The sequence below is a fragment of the Erinaceus europaeus genome, chromosome 3, assembly GCF_950295315.1.
Source record: "Erinaceus europaeus chromosome 3, mEriEur2.1, whole genome shotgun sequence".
NCBI lineage: Eukaryota > Metazoa > Chordata > Mammalia > Eulipotyphla > Erinaceidae > Erinaceus > Erinaceus europaeus.
Genome location: NC_080164.1, coordinates 142694267 through 142713636, shown reverse-complemented (window position 1 = coordinate 142713636; position 19370 = coordinate 142694267). Strand labels below are relative to the sequence as shown.

Here is a 19370-nt window from a genome sequence, read left to right as displayed (position 1 = left end):
AATATTGACTAAACCATAGGATAAGAGTGGTACAACTTCCCACAATTCCCACCACCAGACCTCCGTATACCAACCCCTCCACTGGTAGCTTTCCTACTCTTTAAGCCTCTGGGAGTATGGACCCAAGATCCTTGTGAGATGCAGAAGGTTGAAGGTCTGGCTTCTGTCATTGCTTCCCCGCTGAACATGGGCGTTGACAGGTAGATCCACACTCCCAGCCTGTCTCTCTCTTTCCCTAGTGGGGAAGGGCTCTGGGGAAGCCGAACTCCAAGGCACATTGGTGGGGTTGTCTGTCCGGGGAAGTCTGGTTGCATCCTGCTAGCAACTGGAACCTGGTGGCTGAAAAGAGAGTTAATATACAAAGCCAATGCCAGGATAGCCTGAGGGTGCTTCTTCCCGAGGAAATGCTCTCTGGGTTGGAGAGAACTCAACTGGAGCCAACCTAGGCTGCTGCGTGGGAGAGGGATCAGGAACTCTAGCTTTGCAGGAGATAGACTCCGGAACTCTTGGAGCAGGAAGGCAAACCCAAGTGTGTTAGAAGAGCAGCTGTATATATACTTGCCAAGTAGGGTGGAAACAGGATGTGATGCAAAAAGGGTGGAGCAAAAAGAGACTGGTGGAAATCAAGGTGACTACGAGAGGGGGCGGAGCAAAAAGACAGTGAACCAGTGGGGATTAAACCAATGCCCTGCTGGCAGGGTGGTTCCTAGGTAACTGGTTATGTAAATAGACCACAGGGATAAGCAGGGGGAAGCTGGTACTGCCCAGCAGCCAAACAAAATTGTTGACCAATCATGGACCTAAAGGCTGGAATAGTGCAGATGAAGAGTTGGCAGGGGGTCCTCCATTTTGTAGATAGCTAGTAGGCATACTTTAATTATATTTCAAAGGGCCTGTAGCTATACTAGTGGTTTTTTGTTTATTTGTTTTTGCCTGAGCCGGAAATCTGATATGCAGGTGAATCCTAATTATTGTCAGGGGAGATGATATCATGGCTGGGAAAGGGACCAGAAAGCTGTATCAGGAAAGAGAGTAGCTCCCAAATATGGGAAAGGGGTATAAATATTGTTGACTGTAAACCCCATAGATCTGATGTGATCTGGGGCCCATAATTAGCTTAGGAGCCTGTGTGACCTCTACATCCCTCTAGATCTGAGCTCACATTCTGTGATCATGAGTAGGAACATTCCATGCTGCCCCAGTATCGACCTATCTTCCTCAGGTGTAACATAGAGTATGTTGTCTATCCTTCCTTCAGAGGATGGAACATTCTCTACCATTGTTGATCCAGGTTGAGGGCAAGGTCCTATGGGGGCCCACAAAGGGGTCTATTTTGTTGTCCCTGATAGAGATGACCAGTAACAATGGAGAGAGGGGTTTATTCGAGGTCTAGGCCCATCAAGTCTTTTTGGGAGTCTCGGGACTCCCCGATTAGGGCCCCAGCTGGTCTTTTTGTAATTTTTAAAATTTATTCTTATTATTGGATATAGATAGAGAAATTCAAAGAGGAGGGGGAAATAGAGTAGGAGATCAACAGAGAGCTCTGCAGTCCTGCTTCACCACTCGTGAAGCTTTTCTCCTACATGTGGGGACCTCAAGTTTTAGCCTGGGTTCTTGCTCACTATAATGTGTGCGCTTAACTAGGTGGGCCATTGCCTACCCGCCCCCTCCATTTCTTATTTTCTTTAACAATATATTTTATTTATTTGTCTGCATTGTATTCTCAGTAAATTCCCTTATTATTATTTTGCCTCGGTTTTCGCAGTACAAATCAACTGCTCTGGGTGGCCATCTTTTTTCCATGTTGTTGTTATTGTTGTATAGGACACAAAGAAATTGAGAGAGGAGAAGACAGGGGGGGAGAGAAAGATACCTGCATATCTGCTTCACCTCTAGCAAAGTGACCCACCTGCAGGTGGGGAGTCAGGGGCTCAAAACAGGATTTGTACACAGGTCCTTGCACTTCACACTATGTATGCTTAACCCCGGTACGCTACCGCCCACCCCTCAATTCTCTAATTCTTTTAACTGTCTTATCCTACTTAGTAATTTAAAAAAGGTGGGCCAGACGGTGGCACTCCTGGTTAAAAGCACACATTACAGTGCGCAAGGACCCAGGTTGAAGTCCCTGGTCCCCATCTGCAGGAGGAAAGCTTCACAAGAGGTGAAGCAGGGCTGCAGGTGTCTGTCTCTCTTCATCTCTACCTCCACCTCCCCTCTCAATTGCTGTCTTTATGCAGAAATAACTAAACGAAATGGTGAGGTTTAAAACATTTTTTAAAAAAAATCTTTGTTTTCAAGTTCTCTTTTTACACACATCTATTCGTGTTTCATTTAATGATTCTCTTTTTCCTTTCTTTCTTTCTTTCTTTCTTTTTTTTTTTTTTTTTTTTTTTTTGCCTGTAGGGTTATCACTGGGGCTCAGTGCCAGCACTACCAATCCACTGCTCCTGGAGGTCATTTTTTCCCATTTTGTTGCCCTTGTTGTTGTTGTTATTGTTGCCGTTGCTGTTGTTATTGGGCAGGACAGAGAGAAATGGAGAGAGGAGGGGAAGACAGAGAGGTGGAGAGAAAGATAGACATCTGCATACCTGCTTCACTACTTGTGAATCGACCCCCCTGCCGGTGGGGAGCTGCTTGAACCCGAATCCTTACAACGGCTCTTGCACTTCGCGCCATGTGCACTTAACCCGTTGCACTACAGCCCGACCCCTTCTCTTTTTCTTTTTATGGGTAGTTATTCCTTTATTTAGACCATGGTTTTAAAAGGTGATTTTGCCACGCAAAGGGTCATTGGTGATATCTAGTGTTGGTTTTTACAACTAGGGGGATGTTACTGACACCTAGTGGTTGGAAGTCAGAAATGCTGCTAAGAATTTTACATTTTCTCCAAATTTTACATTCCTCTCTGAATTAGTCAGCTTTACAGATCAAAGTTGCTGAGGTTGAGAAATTTTGACCTAGATTATCATCGTTATCAGACTTGTATCATCTATAAAAGTAATGTTTTGATGGTTTATTTCATTAGCTATCATTGTTAGCATTAGATTTCTTTATTCTTGCATTTTGGTTCGCAAGCTCATTTTTAGTGAAAGATTGCTTATTGCTTCTTCTACCTAAATTTATCACTTCCATTTTCAGTTTTGAGGTTGGTCCTACCAAGATGACCTCGTTCAAGAATCAAGTTTCAAAAGGACAGTTCTGAGTTTCTCTCTGATTTTTGAAAGCTCAGTGGACTGAATTTCTCCTGTGATTATATTTTCTTTTTTCCTTTTAGAGGTTTTGAGTTCAACTGTATTCTCCCAGCTGACTTCATCATTCTTTTTAAAAAATGTATTTACTTGGTCGAGGCAAAGAGAAATTGAGAGGGGGAGTGGAGATAGAGTGGGAGACAGGAAGAGAGACAACCGCAACACTATTCACGGCTTGTGAAATTTCTCTCCATACAGGTGGGGACTGGGGGCTTGAACGTGGGTCCTTGCACACTGTAACATGTAGGCGCAACCAGGTATGCCACCACCTAGTCCCTTTTTCATTCTTTTTAATTCAATGAGAGCGAGGAAGGGAAAGAGACTACAGCACCACTCCAGTATCAGGTGAACCTCCCCTGGTGCCATGTTGTTCCCACGGGCCTCACAAGTTGCAATGTGTGCACTCTCCCAGGTGAGCGCTCTCTCAGTCCTGATTTTTATTTATTTATTTACATTTTTTTAATGTATGTGTTTCGGGCAAAGGGAAAGCTAAAGAGTCATTTGAACTGAATGGCTGCTCACAGCCATTTGCTACGAAATAAATTTATTTACGGATACCTGTTTTGTTCTGGAAAAAAAAAGTTTGGTTCAAGACTACAAAAACTACCTATAGGACTTAACTCATTACTTCTGGAAATCCCATTAAATGACTCATTAAGGGTGTGAAGACACAAGGCATATACAATAAAAAGCTACGTAATGAGGGAGTCAGAAGGTAGCAGCAGGCTAAGCGCACGTGGCACAAAGTGCAAGGACTGAGGTAAGCATCCCGGCTCCCCTAGGGGAGCCGCTTCACAAGTAGTGAAGCAGGTCTGCAGGTGTCTATCTTGCTCTCCCCCTCTCTGTCTTCCCCTCCTCTCTCCATTTCTCTGTTCTACCCAACAACGACGACATCAATAACAACAATAACTACAATAAAAACTATGTAATGTATAAATGGGTATAAAGTTATTCATAGCCCACAAAGCAAATACATGATAGAAAAAGGGGGGTGCCATTTGAAAAGTGGAAAGCCAATCGATCTGGGAGAACAGTGACTAGAAAGCAATAGATTTTGTCATCTAGAACTTTTTAGGGGAGACGTGGAACTCTAGGATTAGCTCATGAGTTCTCTGTGTGAGCAGACTATAACCGGTTCATTTCAACTTCATTCCATTCATGAGTATTGTGGCAGTTCCTATACAGAAATATAACGAAGTAGGATAATCTCAAGAAATTCAAGTTGGGGACGGCAAGGAGCGACGTGCAAACACATTTGCTTTGATGAGCTTGTAGTTCATAGGTTCAAAGTATCCATTCATTCATCATAATGGGATGAGCATAATGTAAAGGACAACGCTAAGCCTTAGGGGGCCGCGGGCGTGGGAGTTAATTGCATTAGGCAGTTGTCGGGCAAAGTTGCAAAGACAACGTGATATTTAAACTAGGAATTTCGAAGTGAATAGGCGGCGGCCCGCAGGTGAAGTCTGATCAGCTTCAGTGGTCAGGGCTGGAGAGGCGCTCGGCCGCTGGAACCTCATCTGGGGCAGCCGCTGAGGTTCGGGCTTTGCAGCCGCCAGAGGGCGCCGTAGCCCCGCGCCGTCGGTCGTTGCATTTCCGGACACCGGGACACAGAGTCGCCATCGCCGCCGGGCGCGCTCCCGCCGCGCGCCGCGAATCATCCGCCGCTCCCGTTACCGGGGCAACCGCGGCACCTCCTCCGAGCCGGCCCGGATCGTCTCTCCGCGCCATTTTCAAACTGACCTAACGCCGGAGCCTGAGTCTGGGGCGGAGAAAGCCTGCGAGGGAGGCGAGGCCCGAGGGGCGATGCGATTGTTGGCGGAGGGAGCGGCGGCCAGAGCTGCGGGTGAGCGCGGCCCCGGCGGGAGGGCCCGGCGGGACGGCGGCGACCTCCACTGCCAGGCGGTGCCCGCGGGTCGGGCCCGGGCGCTGCCGGGAGGGCGGCCGCGCGGCCGCGCGGCCGCGGGAGGAAGTGAGGCGGGGCGCCGCCTCCCCGCAGGCCCGCTGGCCGCGGCGCCCGCTGACTTCCGACTCCCCGAGGTCCCGCCTGGCCGGGGGGCTGGTCCGCGCCCCCGCCTCCTCCTCCCGGAGCCCGCGGGCGGCGCTGCGGGCTGTGCTGTGCGGGGGCCCGGCCTATCTGCTGCCGCTGGGTTGACTTAAAAAGCTAAAAGTGCTCCCGGTGTAGGAATCCTACTCTGCACAACAAGTGCCCCCAGCCGTAGGTCGAAAGCCCTTTGTTGTTCTCGGGCAGCTTTGCAAAAACGCGCCCTCGGCTTTCCAGGCTCTGCTCTTTGTAGTTCAGTAACTAAAGGCCCGAAATGACCTGCGTGCAGCGGGTTTGTCTGTCTGACTCTGCGCGCGCACACGCAGATGGCATTTTGTGAAAATAAGATGCGCAGCTTTTTTTTTTTCTTTTTTGCCTTCAGGGTGATTGCTGGGGCTCGGTGCCTGCACTGCAAATCCACTGCTCCTGGAGGCTTTTTTTTTTTTTTTCACTTGTTACCCTTATTGTTTATTGTTTTTGGAGAGGACAGAGAGAAATGGAGAGAGATGGGGAAGACAGGAGGAGAGAAAGACACCTGCAGACCTGCTTCACCGCCTGTGAAGTAAAACCCCCCTGCAGGTGGGGAGCCGGGGGCTCCTTATGCGGGGCCTTGCGCCTCCTGTGCACTTAACGCTGCGCTACTGCCGGTCCCGCTGCTGACTTGTAATCGTCAACTCTACCACACACCTTCATCTCACATGCCCAGGGTTAACTCAGATTTAAGTGTGGGCTTGCTAAACCTATCTTTAAATATTTACATATATAACCTCCAGAGCGTTGCATAGCTCTGGGATATGATGGTACTGGGTATTGAACTTGGGACCTCAGAATCTCAGACATGAGTCTGTTCAGTAACTGCTGTTCTAACTCCTACTCCCTCCCCAAATCTAGCTTTTTACATATATCTGTATTTGAATTTCACAGGGATGATGGGAACCAGAGACTGCAGCCTAGGGTGGAGAGAGCCTAATACATGCCTTTTGTATTAGGCTTTCTCATGAAGGCTCTTAAGTCTTTTTAAAATCTTTCCTATGTGTTGCGGCCAGATTTAAGAAAAAAAGAAAAAAGGGTTTGTGTGTGTGTGTGTGTGTGCGCACGTGCATTTAGCATTAGTTAACAATAGGTGTAATATTTCGGTACAGCCGCATATGTAAACTCATGAATATATAAACTTTGCCACCAAAGTTCTCATCACACCATCCAAATGGCCCTTCTGCTTACTCATATCACTCTCTTCTCCTTTCTTTCTGGTAACCACCATAGTTTTCAGAGTCTGTTATTTTCGGGTGTATCTTGACAGTTCCTTGTTTGCATTATTTGTGTTCCACATTTGAGTAAGACCTTCAGGTAGTAGTTGTCTTTCACTTTCTGCCTTATTTTACTTAACATAATCACTTCAAGTTCCATCCATGCAAAAGGGATGATACCATCTTTTAAAATAGTTGAGTGATGGATGTTTAGCTTAACCAAGTGTGCCACTGCCCCATGACAAATATTCTTGTAGAGTAGATGTTTATTTTCATTTCTTTGAATAAATACATAGGAATAGAATTAATAACGATATAGGTAGAGAAGTTTATTTAAATTATAAGAAATGGCAGACTTTTTCCATTGTGGTATCACACTTCTCTCAGCACGTGTGAAGACTCCAGTCGCTTCAAATCCTTGACAACATTTGATGTTATGAGTCCTTTTTATTTTAACCACTCTGGCATAGGTGAAATTGCACCTCATTGTAGTTTTCTGCTTTCCAGATACAAGTGTTAAGTACCTGTCATTATGTACCTTTTGTTAGGTGCTTTTTTGAATTGTTTAGTCAATTTATTTATTTTTATTGAGGGGATTAATGCTTTACAGTGTAGCCCTTGTCACATGCATATAATTTCATTATGTATCTGGCCCCATATTCTCTCCCACTCTTCCCTCCCCTCTTCCAGAGTTCCTTCTTGGATTCAGTCCACAATCCTCAGTTCATGCTTCTTTTTGTTTTCTCCCTCCCTGTCCCTAATTATTAGGTCCCACTTGTAAGTGAGATCATTCAGTATTTGTCCTCTTTCTTTTTAGCCCATTTTAAAATTGTTTATCTTATTGAATCATAAGAGCTCTCTATTGTGAACACATCCTTTGTTAGATATTGTGTGAATATTTTTTTCTCACCATTTTTTTTTTTTTTTCACCAGAGCACTGCTGATCTCTGGCTTATGGAGGTGTAGGGGATTGAACCTGGGACTTTGGAACCTCAGGCATGAGAGTCTTTTTTGCATAATCTTTATGCTACCTACCTTCTTTTTGCCCCTTGTTAAAATTCGGCAGCTCCAGCTGGCCGGGCTAGCTTCACGGGCAGGTAACAGAGACGACCAGAGACATACGGCTGGGCAGGGAAGCTGTATTTCTTTATTCAGGAACAACGATTCATAAACTAAACCAAACTAATCACTAAACAGAACTCTGCTGCCTCTTTCTCCTACAGTGGCACCAAGCACTCTCTAACTCTGCAACTCTGGAACTCTGGCCCCCTCTCTCGGGGTTCCTTGGGGCGGGGCCAAGCAGGCAGTGAAATTAGCAGGACTGATCCAATTTTCTTGGCTGGGGGAGAGCTAGAACAAACCAATGTAAAGCATACAACAGCCCCTTTCTTAGTGGAACATTTTAATTTTGGCATTTTACATGCAGTGTTGTTCCATCAAGTCTTTCTTCTAGACTGAGTGATTTTAAGAGGTTTCTATAGGAATTCTTTATCTGGCTCAGATTTGGAGAGGTAGTCTTTTTCTTCTAAAAGCCTTATTTTTAAATTTTACATGTAGATTTATGAAGAGATGCTTATTTTATTGCAGCAGTATGAGTATCATAAGAATTGGGTTTAAATCATTCTAAATATTCCAGAAGGCTGTCTGCCTGAGGAGAAAAAAGAAATTGTGTCATATTTAAAACATTTATCATGAAGCAATAATAATAGCTATAGTGGTGATGTTTTTCTCTTTTCTTTTAGGACTTTAATTTTTAACGTGAATTAAATTAGTTTTGGAAGTCAAGATGACTACAGCTGCAGAAAGAAAATATATTAATATTAGAAAAAGATTGGATCAGTTGGGATACCGACAGCCTCTGTCAGTGGAATGTTTGCCTTTGGTAGAAAAACTTTTCAGGTAAGGAAAATAACAGTACTGAATCTATAGAATTTGTAAATCAATTTATATAATATCTGATTGAGCTTCTTACTTTAGTTAAAAAAGGGCGGGTGCTAGATTTGTTAGAAAGACTTAAGGACTTGGAGATAGCTCACCCAGTAGAGCACCCATCTTGTTTCTGAGGCCTTGGGTTTGATTATGGACATCACACAGGAACACCATGAGTAGAGGTGGGGAGAGCTCCATGGGTGGTGGAGTAATGCTGTTGTGTCTTTCCTCTCTGTGTCTGTCTGGCCCTCTCTCTAAAAGAATGAGAATAGAGACCAGGTGGTGGCACTTGGCCTTGAGCAAGGACCCAGGTTCTTTCTCCCAACTCCCACCTCTAGGGGGCAAGTTTCACAAGTGGTGAAGCACTGTTGCAGATGTCTCTTTTTCTCTTTTCTTCTTTATCTTTATTCCCTCATTCCTTCTCAATTTCTCTCTGTCCTTTCCAGAAAAAAAAATGGTCTCTAGGAGCAATGGACTATATAGGCACCAAGCCCCATTGATAACCCTGGTGGCAAAATGAAAATAAATAAATAAAAAGAATGAAAACAGTGGCTTGAGGAACTTGCTCAGTGATGGTATTATGCATATATGAGGCCCTGAATTCATTCTCCAGTGCCACAATAAAAATCAGTGAAAGTGGGGACCGGGCGGTGTTGCATAGGGTTAAGCACACATAGTACGAAGCACAAGGACCCATGCAGGTATCCTGGTTCTAGCACCAGGCCCCCCACCTGCAGGGGGGGGGGGTCACTTCATAAGTGGTAGAAGCAGGTCTGTAGGTGTGTATCTTTCTCTCTCCCTATCTTTCCCTCCTCTCTCAATTTCTCTGTCCTATCCAAAAAAAAAAAAAAAAATCAGAAGCTCATCTCCTCATCTCTGATTCAACTCCCTTGCTATCAACTCCAGACCTGCATGTTGAAAATTTCTAGGAGCCACTGTTTATTCTGTGCCATTTGGAATAACTGCCTCGAGGGGTACTCTGCTCATAGATTTAGAAATTTCTTTTTTTAAGTTACTTTATTGGAGAAATGTTGGTTTACATGGCTGTGGTGGTTATCACAGGTGTATTGTTTCAGATCTTCCCATGATAAGTGTCATCATACCACACCCTCCACTAATTTGCCATCTTCCTTCGCCAAACAGAATTTCTTATGTGGTCATTCTGATGTAAGTGCGATTTCTAGGTCTGCCTTACTCTTTGTTCTTGAATGAAGTTACTGCACTATAATCAATGATTCTTTTAGCATGTGGTTGGTTATCACTTAACTGTTACATGCTACCTTAACTGAAAGACTGATTTTTGTTCTTTTCCATACGTGTTCTATTATTCTGCTTTGAGATTTAAATAGGAAAAATGACTTAGAAAACATTTACAGTAGGATTGTAAGTAGTGATGGTGGAAAGGAGATAATGGATTAAAGATATTTTGTGACCTTTTGTATGGCCTCCAGAAGCCTTTGTCATCTAGCCCCGGCACCTGCTTTTCCCATGCAGTGAATCACTTGAAGCTCACTAAGTGCGTGCACACTCTCCCCTAGGTCTCTTCAGGTGCTGTTCTGTTTGCCTATAAAGTTCCTTTCCCTTCCCCCCCTTCTCTTTTTATGTTTAATTAGCTATATAACCTGCAGGAGTGCCTTTTTTTTTTTTTGCCACTAGGCTTATCATTTGGGTCTCAGTGCCTGGCAGCCTTTTTTTCCCCCCCTAATATTGAAAGGTAGAGAAAGACACCTACAGAGCTGTTTCACCACTTGTGAAGCATCTCCGCTTCAAGTAGGGAGTGGGGACTCAAACCTGGGTCTTTGCACTTGGCAATATGTGCACTCAACCCGGTGCACCATGGCCTGGCCCCACTGCAAGACTCTTTTCTACCTTACCCACATGCCACTATCAGATACATGCTTTTTGTTTTCTCTTTTAGAATGTATACCAGGAGGATGTATACATTGACTGTCACTGCGTAACCATAGACAGGCTGAGCATATAGTTGACAGTGAAATATTTGTTGAGATTTTTCACACAGTATTCGTATTTTGATGAACTGTCAGTGGAATGTAAACTCCATGGTAGTGGATTCTTTTTTTTTTTTTTTTAGATTTATTTCTTAATGAGAGAGGAAGGAGACAGAGAGAAGTATAATATCCCAGGGATGGGACTTGGGACCTCATGCTTGAGAGTCCAACTTCTTAACCACTGCACAGTAGCAGATTCTTTGTTATTATGTTCCTGGTTCACTAAATGTTGATGAAATGAATATATCACTGGTCTGTATCCTTAGAAGTAAGGAAGTGATTCTTATTTATCATGTCCTTGGCACTGAACATAGAGCAGGTATTCAGTAAATCTTTACTAAATGAGCAGATAAGTTTCATAGATTCTACAGGATTAAATGACCAATTGAACATGGATGAATGAGAACAGAAATTCAAATAAGAGTCTGTACTTGATAGCTTTATAAATTCTAATTAGCCTTGTTTTGAGTATTGTGTACTTCCTCATATTTTGAAAGACCCCCTAATTCATTGTTTGTATTTAGACTAGAGTTCATTTAGTGTGCTCACACACACACACAAACATTTTCTAAGGATATTTTTAGCTATTACAAAATTAATAGAATGTTTCCTTGTATTTATATTTTCTGTCTTCAATTTTAGTGACCTAGTTCATACAACAGAAAGTCTTCGGAAATCAAAATTAACTGCTGTGAAAGCCGAAAAAGAAAGTGCTAATTTTGATTTTGTTTTGGAGCCTTACAAACTTGAAAATGCAAAATTGAGCAAGGAAAACAATGAATTATACCTGGAATTAATGAAACTAAGAGAACATTCAGATCAACACATTAAAGGTAAAATTTTGTCATTTCATTATGCTGTTTTGTCTATTTTTGAAACTGTTGATTAGAAAATGTAGGAGGCTGGGCGGTAGCGCAGTAGGAGAAGTGCACATGGCGCAAAGCGCAAGGACCAGCATAAGGATCCGAGTTGGAGCCCCCGACTTCCCACCTGCAGGGGGGGTCACTTCACAAGCAGTGCAGCAGGTCTGCAGGTGTCTTTCTTTCCCCCCTCTCTGTCTTCCCCTCTTCTCTCAATTTCTTTCTGTCCTATCCAACAACAGTAACAACAGTGGCAACAAAATGGGAAAGAATGGCCTCCAGGAGCAGTGGATTTGTAGTGCAGGCACTTCTTCTTCTAGCGTTTGCCCTTATTCCATAGCCAGTCAACAGCGTCAGGTTGAGCCTGATGTAAAGTTTCGAGACCTCCTTTGAATCTGGAGAGGTGGCAGTCATTGACTATGTGGGTCATAGTCTGTCTGTAGCTGCAGGGGCAGTTCAGGTTGTCTCTGGCTCCCTAGCGATGGAACATAGTGGCGCACCGGCCATGGCCTGTTCGATAGCGATTGAGGAGGGCCCAATCATAACATGCTAGGTCAAAGCCGGGTTGACGCTTGCAGGGGTCTGTGATGAGGTGTTTGTTCTTTACCTCAGCTGACTGCCAACTCTGTTTCCAAGAGACTGGAACAGAGAAGTTCAGTGTAGGCATAGGGGACCAGATTGGGTGACGAGACGTCAAGCGTTGGACAGGGTGGGCGAAGATATCCGCGTATATTGGCAGGTCCGGTCGAGCGTAGACGTGGGAAATGAACTTAGATGATGCCGCATCCCGATGAATATCTGGCGGGGCGATGTTGCTAAGAACTGGCAGCCATGGAACCGGGGTGGAACGGATGGTTCCAGAAATGATCCTCATGGAGGAATATAATTTGGAATCGACCAAGTGGACATGGGGGCTACGGAACCATACTGGGGCACAGTATTCTGCAGTGGAATAGCATAATGCCAGAGATGATGATCGTAGTGTGGAAGCGCTCACGCCCCATGAGGAGCTGGCCAGTCTTGCAATGATGTTATTCCTCGCGCCCACCTTTGCTGCAGTTTTTATGAGATGTTTGTGAAATGACAGAGTGCGATCGAGAGTAACGCCAAGATAGACTGGCTGGGTTTCATGCCGGATTCTCGTATCGCCAAGCTGCACATTAAGCTCACGCGAGGCCGAGGCATGGTGTAGATGGAAAACAGATGATACCGTTTTTGCAGTGCTAGGGATTAGTCGCCATTTTTTTTACAGTAATCAGATATCAGAGACATGTCTTTCGTGAGTGTTTCCTCGAGGATGTCGAACTTTGATGCCTGAGTTGCACAGCAGATGTCATCGACGTAGATGAACTTCCTTGAAGAAGTTTCTGGGAGGTCAATGATGTAAATATTAAATAGTGTAGGAGCCAGAACAGAGCCCTGGGGGAGGCCACTTGAGACAAGTCTCCATCTGCTAGACTTGTCACCCAGATGCACCCAGAATCTTCTGTTTTGGAGAAGAAACCCATGGAGGCAGGCATCTTGAGATCTTGACTAGGAGACCACGGTGCCAGACCGTGTCATAGGCTGCTGTGAGATCAACAAAGACAGCACCCGTCTTTAAATTCTTCTGGAATCCATTTTCAATGTAAATTGAGAGGGCCAGGGCTTGTTCGCAGGTAGATCTTCCTGGGCGGAAACCAGCTTGGGCGGGTGATAGGAATTTCTCTGTAAGATGAGAAATACGTGACAGAAGCAGCCTCTCAAGGAGTTTGTAACACACGGAAAGGAGAGAAATTGGTCTATAGCTGGTGGCCAGTGTTGGGTCTTTCTTTGGTTTCAAAACCGCTATTACCTTCGCACGACGCCAAACTTTGGGCATAGAGTCAGATTCCAAGATGTGGGACAGGAATGAAGCGAGCCACTTCTTTGCCGCGGGACCCAGGTTAAGAATGAGTTCTGGGGTGATGTTATCATAGCCAGCAGCTGTTCCCGGTTTAACCCTCTTCAAAGCGTCTTCCAGTTGAGACAGTGTAAAGGGAGAGAGTTTTGGAGATGGACAAGATAACCGGAAGTGGGATGACCACTCGTGGGAAATTTCTCTTTTTCAGACTTAGTGCAGGCGCTAAGCCCCAGCGATAATCCTGGAGGCAAAAAAAAAAAAAAGTAATAATCTAATAGCTCTTGAAATATGGTAGGATGTGTCAGAGTTCCTAAAAGGAAAATTATTTTGCTCTCTTAGCTGTCTACTCATCTTTACTACATAATGGATTAAATTTTTAGAATTAAATTTGTGTAGGAAAAAAGAGCTGATGGGGGGGGGCTGGTCAGTATTGCACTGGGATAAGTGCATAGTGAAAGCACAAGGACCTGTGTGTAATGTTCCCAGTTTGAGCCCCTGGCTCTCCACATGCAAGGGGGTCACTTCACAGGCAGTGAAGCAGATCTGCAGGCGTCTTACTCTCCCCCTCTCTGTCTTCTCCTCCTCTCTCAATTTCTGTCCTATCCAATAACAACAAAAATGGGAAAAAATGGCCACCAGGAGCAGTGGATTTGTAGTGCAGGCACTAAACCCCCGCAATAACCCTGGAGGTTAAAAGAGGAGAGGGGAAAGGGGAAAGACAAGCTAGAAAATAGCTTGCCTGGTAGAACTGCATACCTTACTGTCCATGAGGCCCAGGGTCCAAGCTCCAGAACTGCAGAGAGACACCATGGATGATAACGGGAGCTCCATTGATGGTGGAGTGATGCTGTGGTGTCTGCCTTCTCTCTCTTGTTCAAAAAAGAGAAAAAATAGAAAATTAGAGACCTTGGATTTGTTCTCTGGCACCGTATTAAAAAATTGCTATAGAAAATAATTCTTTTTGACCAATGCTTTATTCAGTTCTGGCTTATGGTGATGCTAGGGATTGAACCTAGGATCCTGGAATCTAAAGCGTAGAAATTCTAATTAGAATTCTAAAGCATAGAAATCCTCTGCATAACCATTGTACTATCTCTTCAACTCTAGTAAATATTAAATGCTAGAACTGGGCCGGCAAGACAGCCCTACTGGATAGAAGATCTACTGTCTCATGCATGCAACCCAGGTCCATACCAGGCACCCACTGCATGGGGGGGAGCTTTGCTGCTGTGTCATCTTTCCCTCTCTCCCATGGCTTTTTTGTCTCTACTTCTTTCTGGAAAATTTGGTCCAGCAATGACAATGACAAAAATGCTGGAACTTAAGAAGTATTTTCCAAATATCTTTTCTTCTCTTTCTGAAAATAAAACATGTAAATTTGCCGGGCTGAGCTTCACTGACGGGAGACAGATGACCCAGGACTCATGGTTGAGCTGTACACAGTTTCTCTTTATTCACGCAGAACGCAGCACAATCCAAACCCAGCTAAACTAAACTAACTAAAACGAACAATGCTGTCCTTATATATACTTTCCAAGTAGGGTGCGAACAGGATGTGACGTAGAGAGGGTGGAGAGAAAAGTGACTGGTGAAAATCAGGGTGTGACAAGGAGAGGGGCCAGAGCAGGTGAGAATTCTACTACTGAACCACCAATGCCCTGGAGGGAGGGTGGTGCTTTATGTAAATGTAAAAGTGATTTATGTAAATAGACCGAAGCTTTGAGTGGGATCAAACCAATCCCATACAGGCATACCGGTGCTTAAGCAGGATTAGAGACAGAAGCCGAGGGGAGCTGGCATACTACCCAACATAAATTAATGTTAAAAGTTGTGTTTCACCCTGGTTACTTAATATCCCATCTTTGAGCTGGAAGGTAAAATAGAATGATTTCAAAGATAACTGGACAAAGGACAAGTAGATGACTATATTATTTATAAAGTCTTCTTATATTCAAAAGGAAATTCTAAAATACCTGGCAAAATTCATCATCCCTTAGCCCTGTACCTACTTTACTGGATCAAAATCTTAGTTTAAAACTTTTTTTTTTTTTTTGCCAGAGCACTGCTTATCTCTAGCTTTTAATGTTATGGAGATTGAACCTGGACAAAATCTTGATTTATATTAAGTACTTGCAACAGAAGAAAAACAAAATTCCTTTTTATGTTTACTGATTTACTTTGCTTATTTTACAGTAGTAGGAAAGGTAATAGTCTTTTCTAGAATGCATATAAAACTCAAATGAAACCTTTTAATTCTTTTCATTTTTTAAAGATTTGTTGATAATGGGACCAAAGTACAAGTATAAAGAAGTATAAAACTATTCGTCTGCATATCTATCTCTCTGTCTGTCTATCTATCGGAGCAGTGGACGTTTCATTTTATTTTTACTAGAGTACTGCTTAGCTCTGGTTTATGGTGGTGCTGGGGATTGAACGTAGGACCTTGGAGCCTCAGACTGGAAAGTCTTTTTGCATGACCATTATGTTGTCTCCCCAGCCCAGTGGATGTTTTTAAAGAGTTTTTAAAATTGATGTGACTTTTCATATTTTGTAAAATGAAAGGAGTTCATATATTTATTATTATTTTTTGTTTTTGGCATATAAAGATTTTATTTATTGGAAAGATAGGGAGAGAGAGAGAAAATAAAAACAAACAGATATCACTCTGGTATATGTGCTGCCAGTAATCAAACTCAGAACCTCATGCTTGAAAGTCTAGCACTTTATCTACTGCACCACATCTTGGATTGCCATATGTTTCTTATTCTAAAAATCGCCTTCTAATCTTTCATTTTAAGAGTTAAAAACTACTTTGAAGAAATGTGCACGGGAAACATCTGATCTGAAATTTTTAAATAACCAGTATGTTCATAAACTCAAACTTCTAGAGAAAGAGAGCAAAGCTAAGAATGAAAAAATTCAACAACTTCAAGAAAAGAATTTGCACGCTGTGGTGTTAACTCCAGGTAAGTCTATTATATCTGAAAGATATATAACTATAAACTAAAACAGGCTTTGAAATTTCTTGCTTAGATTTTAGTGTTTCAGATACATGTTTGTATAGCCATATAAAGTTCTGATTTATTTTAAAGATTCAGGTAGGGGGGCCGGACAGTAGTGCACTGGACTAAGCGCACATAGGGCAAAACTCAAGGACCAGCTCAAGGATCCTGGTTTGAGCCCCGGCTCCCCACCTGCAGGGGAGTTGCTTCACAGGTGGTGAAGCAGGGCTGCAGGTGTCTATCTCTCCCCCTCTCTGTCTTCCTCTCCTCTCTCCATTTCTCTCTGTCTTATCCAACAACATCCATAACAACAATAATAACTACAACAACAAAAAAAGGGCAACAAGGAGTTGGGCGGTGGCACAACGGGTTAAGTGCACATGGTGCAAAGCATAAGGACCAGCTGAAGGATCCCGGTTCAAGCCCCCAGATCCCCACCTGTAAGGGAGTCGCTTCACAGGCAGTGAAGCAGGTCTGCAGGTGTCTAGCTTTCCCCGTCTTCCCCTCCTCTCTCCATTTCTCTCGGTCCTATCCAACAATGACATCAGTAACAACATCAGTAAGAACTACAACAATAAAACAAGGGCAACAAAAGGGAATGAATAAATAAAATAAAATAAATATTTTTTTTAAAAAAGAATAATGAATTCACTGTTTTCACATCATCTTGGATGGAGCTTGAAGGAATCATGTTAAATGAGATAGACCAGAAAGAGAAGGATGAATACTGGATAACCTTACTCATAGACAGAAGTTGAGAAATAAGAACAGAAAAGGGAAACAATGCAAAACTTGATCTGTGTTTGGTGTATTGCACCAAAGTAAAGAACTCAGGAGTGAGTGGGGGTTGGGGGGGTGGGGGCTGCTTTCAGGTCCTGGTGCACAATGGTGGAGGAAGACCTAGGCTGGGAGTGAGTGTTTTGCAGAAAACTGAAAAATTTTACACATATATCAATAACTGTATTTACTGTAAACCATTAATCTCCAATTAAATAGGTTAGTCCTTTTCTGTCTCTCCCTTCCTTTTGATCTCTCTTTCTGTATCCTGTAAGTAAATTAAAAAATACATTTATTGGTTAGAGTCAGCTGGAAATCGAGAGGGTAGGGGAAGATAGGGGAAAGAGAGAGATACCTTGGTTTTTTGTAAGGATTGAAGAGTTTTTAGGTATGTGTCTAATCTCATACAAAAATTTGAAAAGGCAAATTATCCATGTAATTTGGACCAAGAGATGATAACTCTTAGGTGTCTATCTTTCTCTCCCCCTCTCTGTCTTCCTCTCCTCTCTCCATTTCTCTCGGTCCTATCCAACAATGGCGACATCAATAACAATAATAACTACAACAATAAAACAAGGGCAACAAAAGGGAATAAATAAATATTGTTTAAAATTATCTTTATTTAAAATTGCAGAGCCAGCCAGAAATTGAGAGGGTAGGGGGAGGTTGGGGAGAGATAGATGGGGGGGGAGAAGGAGACTTTGACAGCACTGCTTCACCACTTGCAAAGCTTTCCCCTGAAGTGGGGCACCCAGGGCTCAAACCCCGGTCCTTACTCACTCTATATAGCATGTGTGCTCAACCAGGCACTCCACCACCCAGCCCAATAAAATATTCTTTAAAAAATACACGTTTTTCTTTTCTAGGTGGAAAGAAAAGAAGTATCGCTTTCAGGCGCCAGTGTATGCACATAGATGAGCCAGTCCCTCCCTCTGAAGTCAGTTCATACCCAGTTCCTCAGCCAGATGACCCTTACATTGCGGACCTCCTTCAAGTGGCTGACAATAGGTGCATTAAGTAATTTTTGTTTCTAATTAAACTAATTTTTAATTGATCTCTTAATTAACAATAGAGCTTTTGTCTCCAGTGTCTCAGTAAATGCTACCTGAATATACTTTGATGATAGACTGATTTTTTTTTTACTTATCTTAAAACTTTAAATTCCATAGATCATATATCTGATAGTTCTGTCCACATTAGTTTTAGAACAATTTAGTACCTAACTCCTCTATTTCTTTGGAGCTAATGGACATTATTATCAAGTAATCTTCTATAGAGCACATTATCATTCCTGATTTATGTCAAATGCCAGTGGACATGAATAAGATTTATTACTAACTTTGATATTCTTGCTTCATGTTCTGCTTTATTTAAGATTTTTAAAAGCATCCTGGAAAAAGACACTATGTAAATATTCTAGGAACATAAAAGTAAATAAGAGAGTATTGCTGTTTTGAGCAGTATATAGCCTAGTACTGAACTGAGCCAAAAGAAATACACAAACGGCTATTGAGGGTTCAGAGGAGCAAGAGAGCTCTAGTGACAGCTTCTCTGTTCATGGCTAGGGAAGCATGTCAAAATATGGAGTACGTTAGTGAAAATAGTCCTTATAGGTTTTTATTTTATAGATTACGTGGGAAATATATGGGGACATTTTTCCATGTTATTAGTCTCTGTATAACAATCTGAGAAAAGCAATGTTGATCTCTTAGATCAGTTATTCTCATATAGTAATTTGTATCTATATATAGTTTACTCTAAATTGTAAAATGTTTTGTTTCATTCTGTTATAATTACAATCTTTGACACTCCCATCTCCACCTAACGTTTTATTATTTAAGGAGCTTTTAAGGCTGTTTTCATAATTTTCTTCCTTTTTTTTTTTTTTTTGCCTCCAGGGTTATTGTTGGGGCTCGGTGCCTGCACTATGAATCCACCACTCCAGGAGGCCATTTTTTTCCCATTTTGTTGCCATTGTTGTCATTATTTTTATTATTGCCTTTGGTGGTGGTGTTGTTGGATAGGACAGAGAGAAATCAGGAGAGGAGGGGAGAAAGAGGGAGAGAGAGAAAGAGAGACACCTGCAGACCTGCTTCACTGCTTGTGAAGTGACCTCCCTGCAGGTGGGGAGCCAGGGGTTCAAACCGGGATCCTTATGCCGGTCCTTGTGCTTTGCACCACCTGCGCTTAACCCACTACACTACCGCCCGACTCCCAAAGCTACAGTACACACACACACACACACACACACACACACACACACACACGCAGAGTCTCAGGGTCTAGGGAGCTGGTTCTGGCAAAGCTAAGACTATTCCCTATTTGTTTTGTTACTATTGTAGTTATTGATGTCGTCGTTGTTGGATAGT

At 43.0% G+C, this 19370-nt stretch overlaps 1 protein-coding gene across 2 annotated transcripts in view; it reads left to right on the top strand.

The window, feature by feature from the left end:
* The first annotated feature begins 4943 nt into the window (after positions 1–4943).
* CEP135 (centrosomal protein 135) overlaps positions 4944–19370 on the top strand; it is a 67616-nt gene continuing 53189 nt past the window's right edge. The window contains exons 1-5 of one of the 2 annotated variants that reach the window (XM_060188037.1): positions 4944–5097; positions 8285–8441; positions 11123–11313; positions 16021–16188; positions 17868–18009. In XM_060188037.1, coding sequence (XP_060044020.1) covers positions 8329–8441; positions 11123–11313; positions 16021–16188; positions 17868–18009 — 614 coding nt within the window. In that variant the 5' untranslated portion in view covers positions 4944–5097; positions 8285–8328. The remainder of the gene's footprint in view (positions 5098–8284; positions 8442–11122; positions 11314–16020; positions 16189–17867; positions 18010–19370) is intronic. The other variant, XM_007523852.3, reaches the window with a different exon arrangement.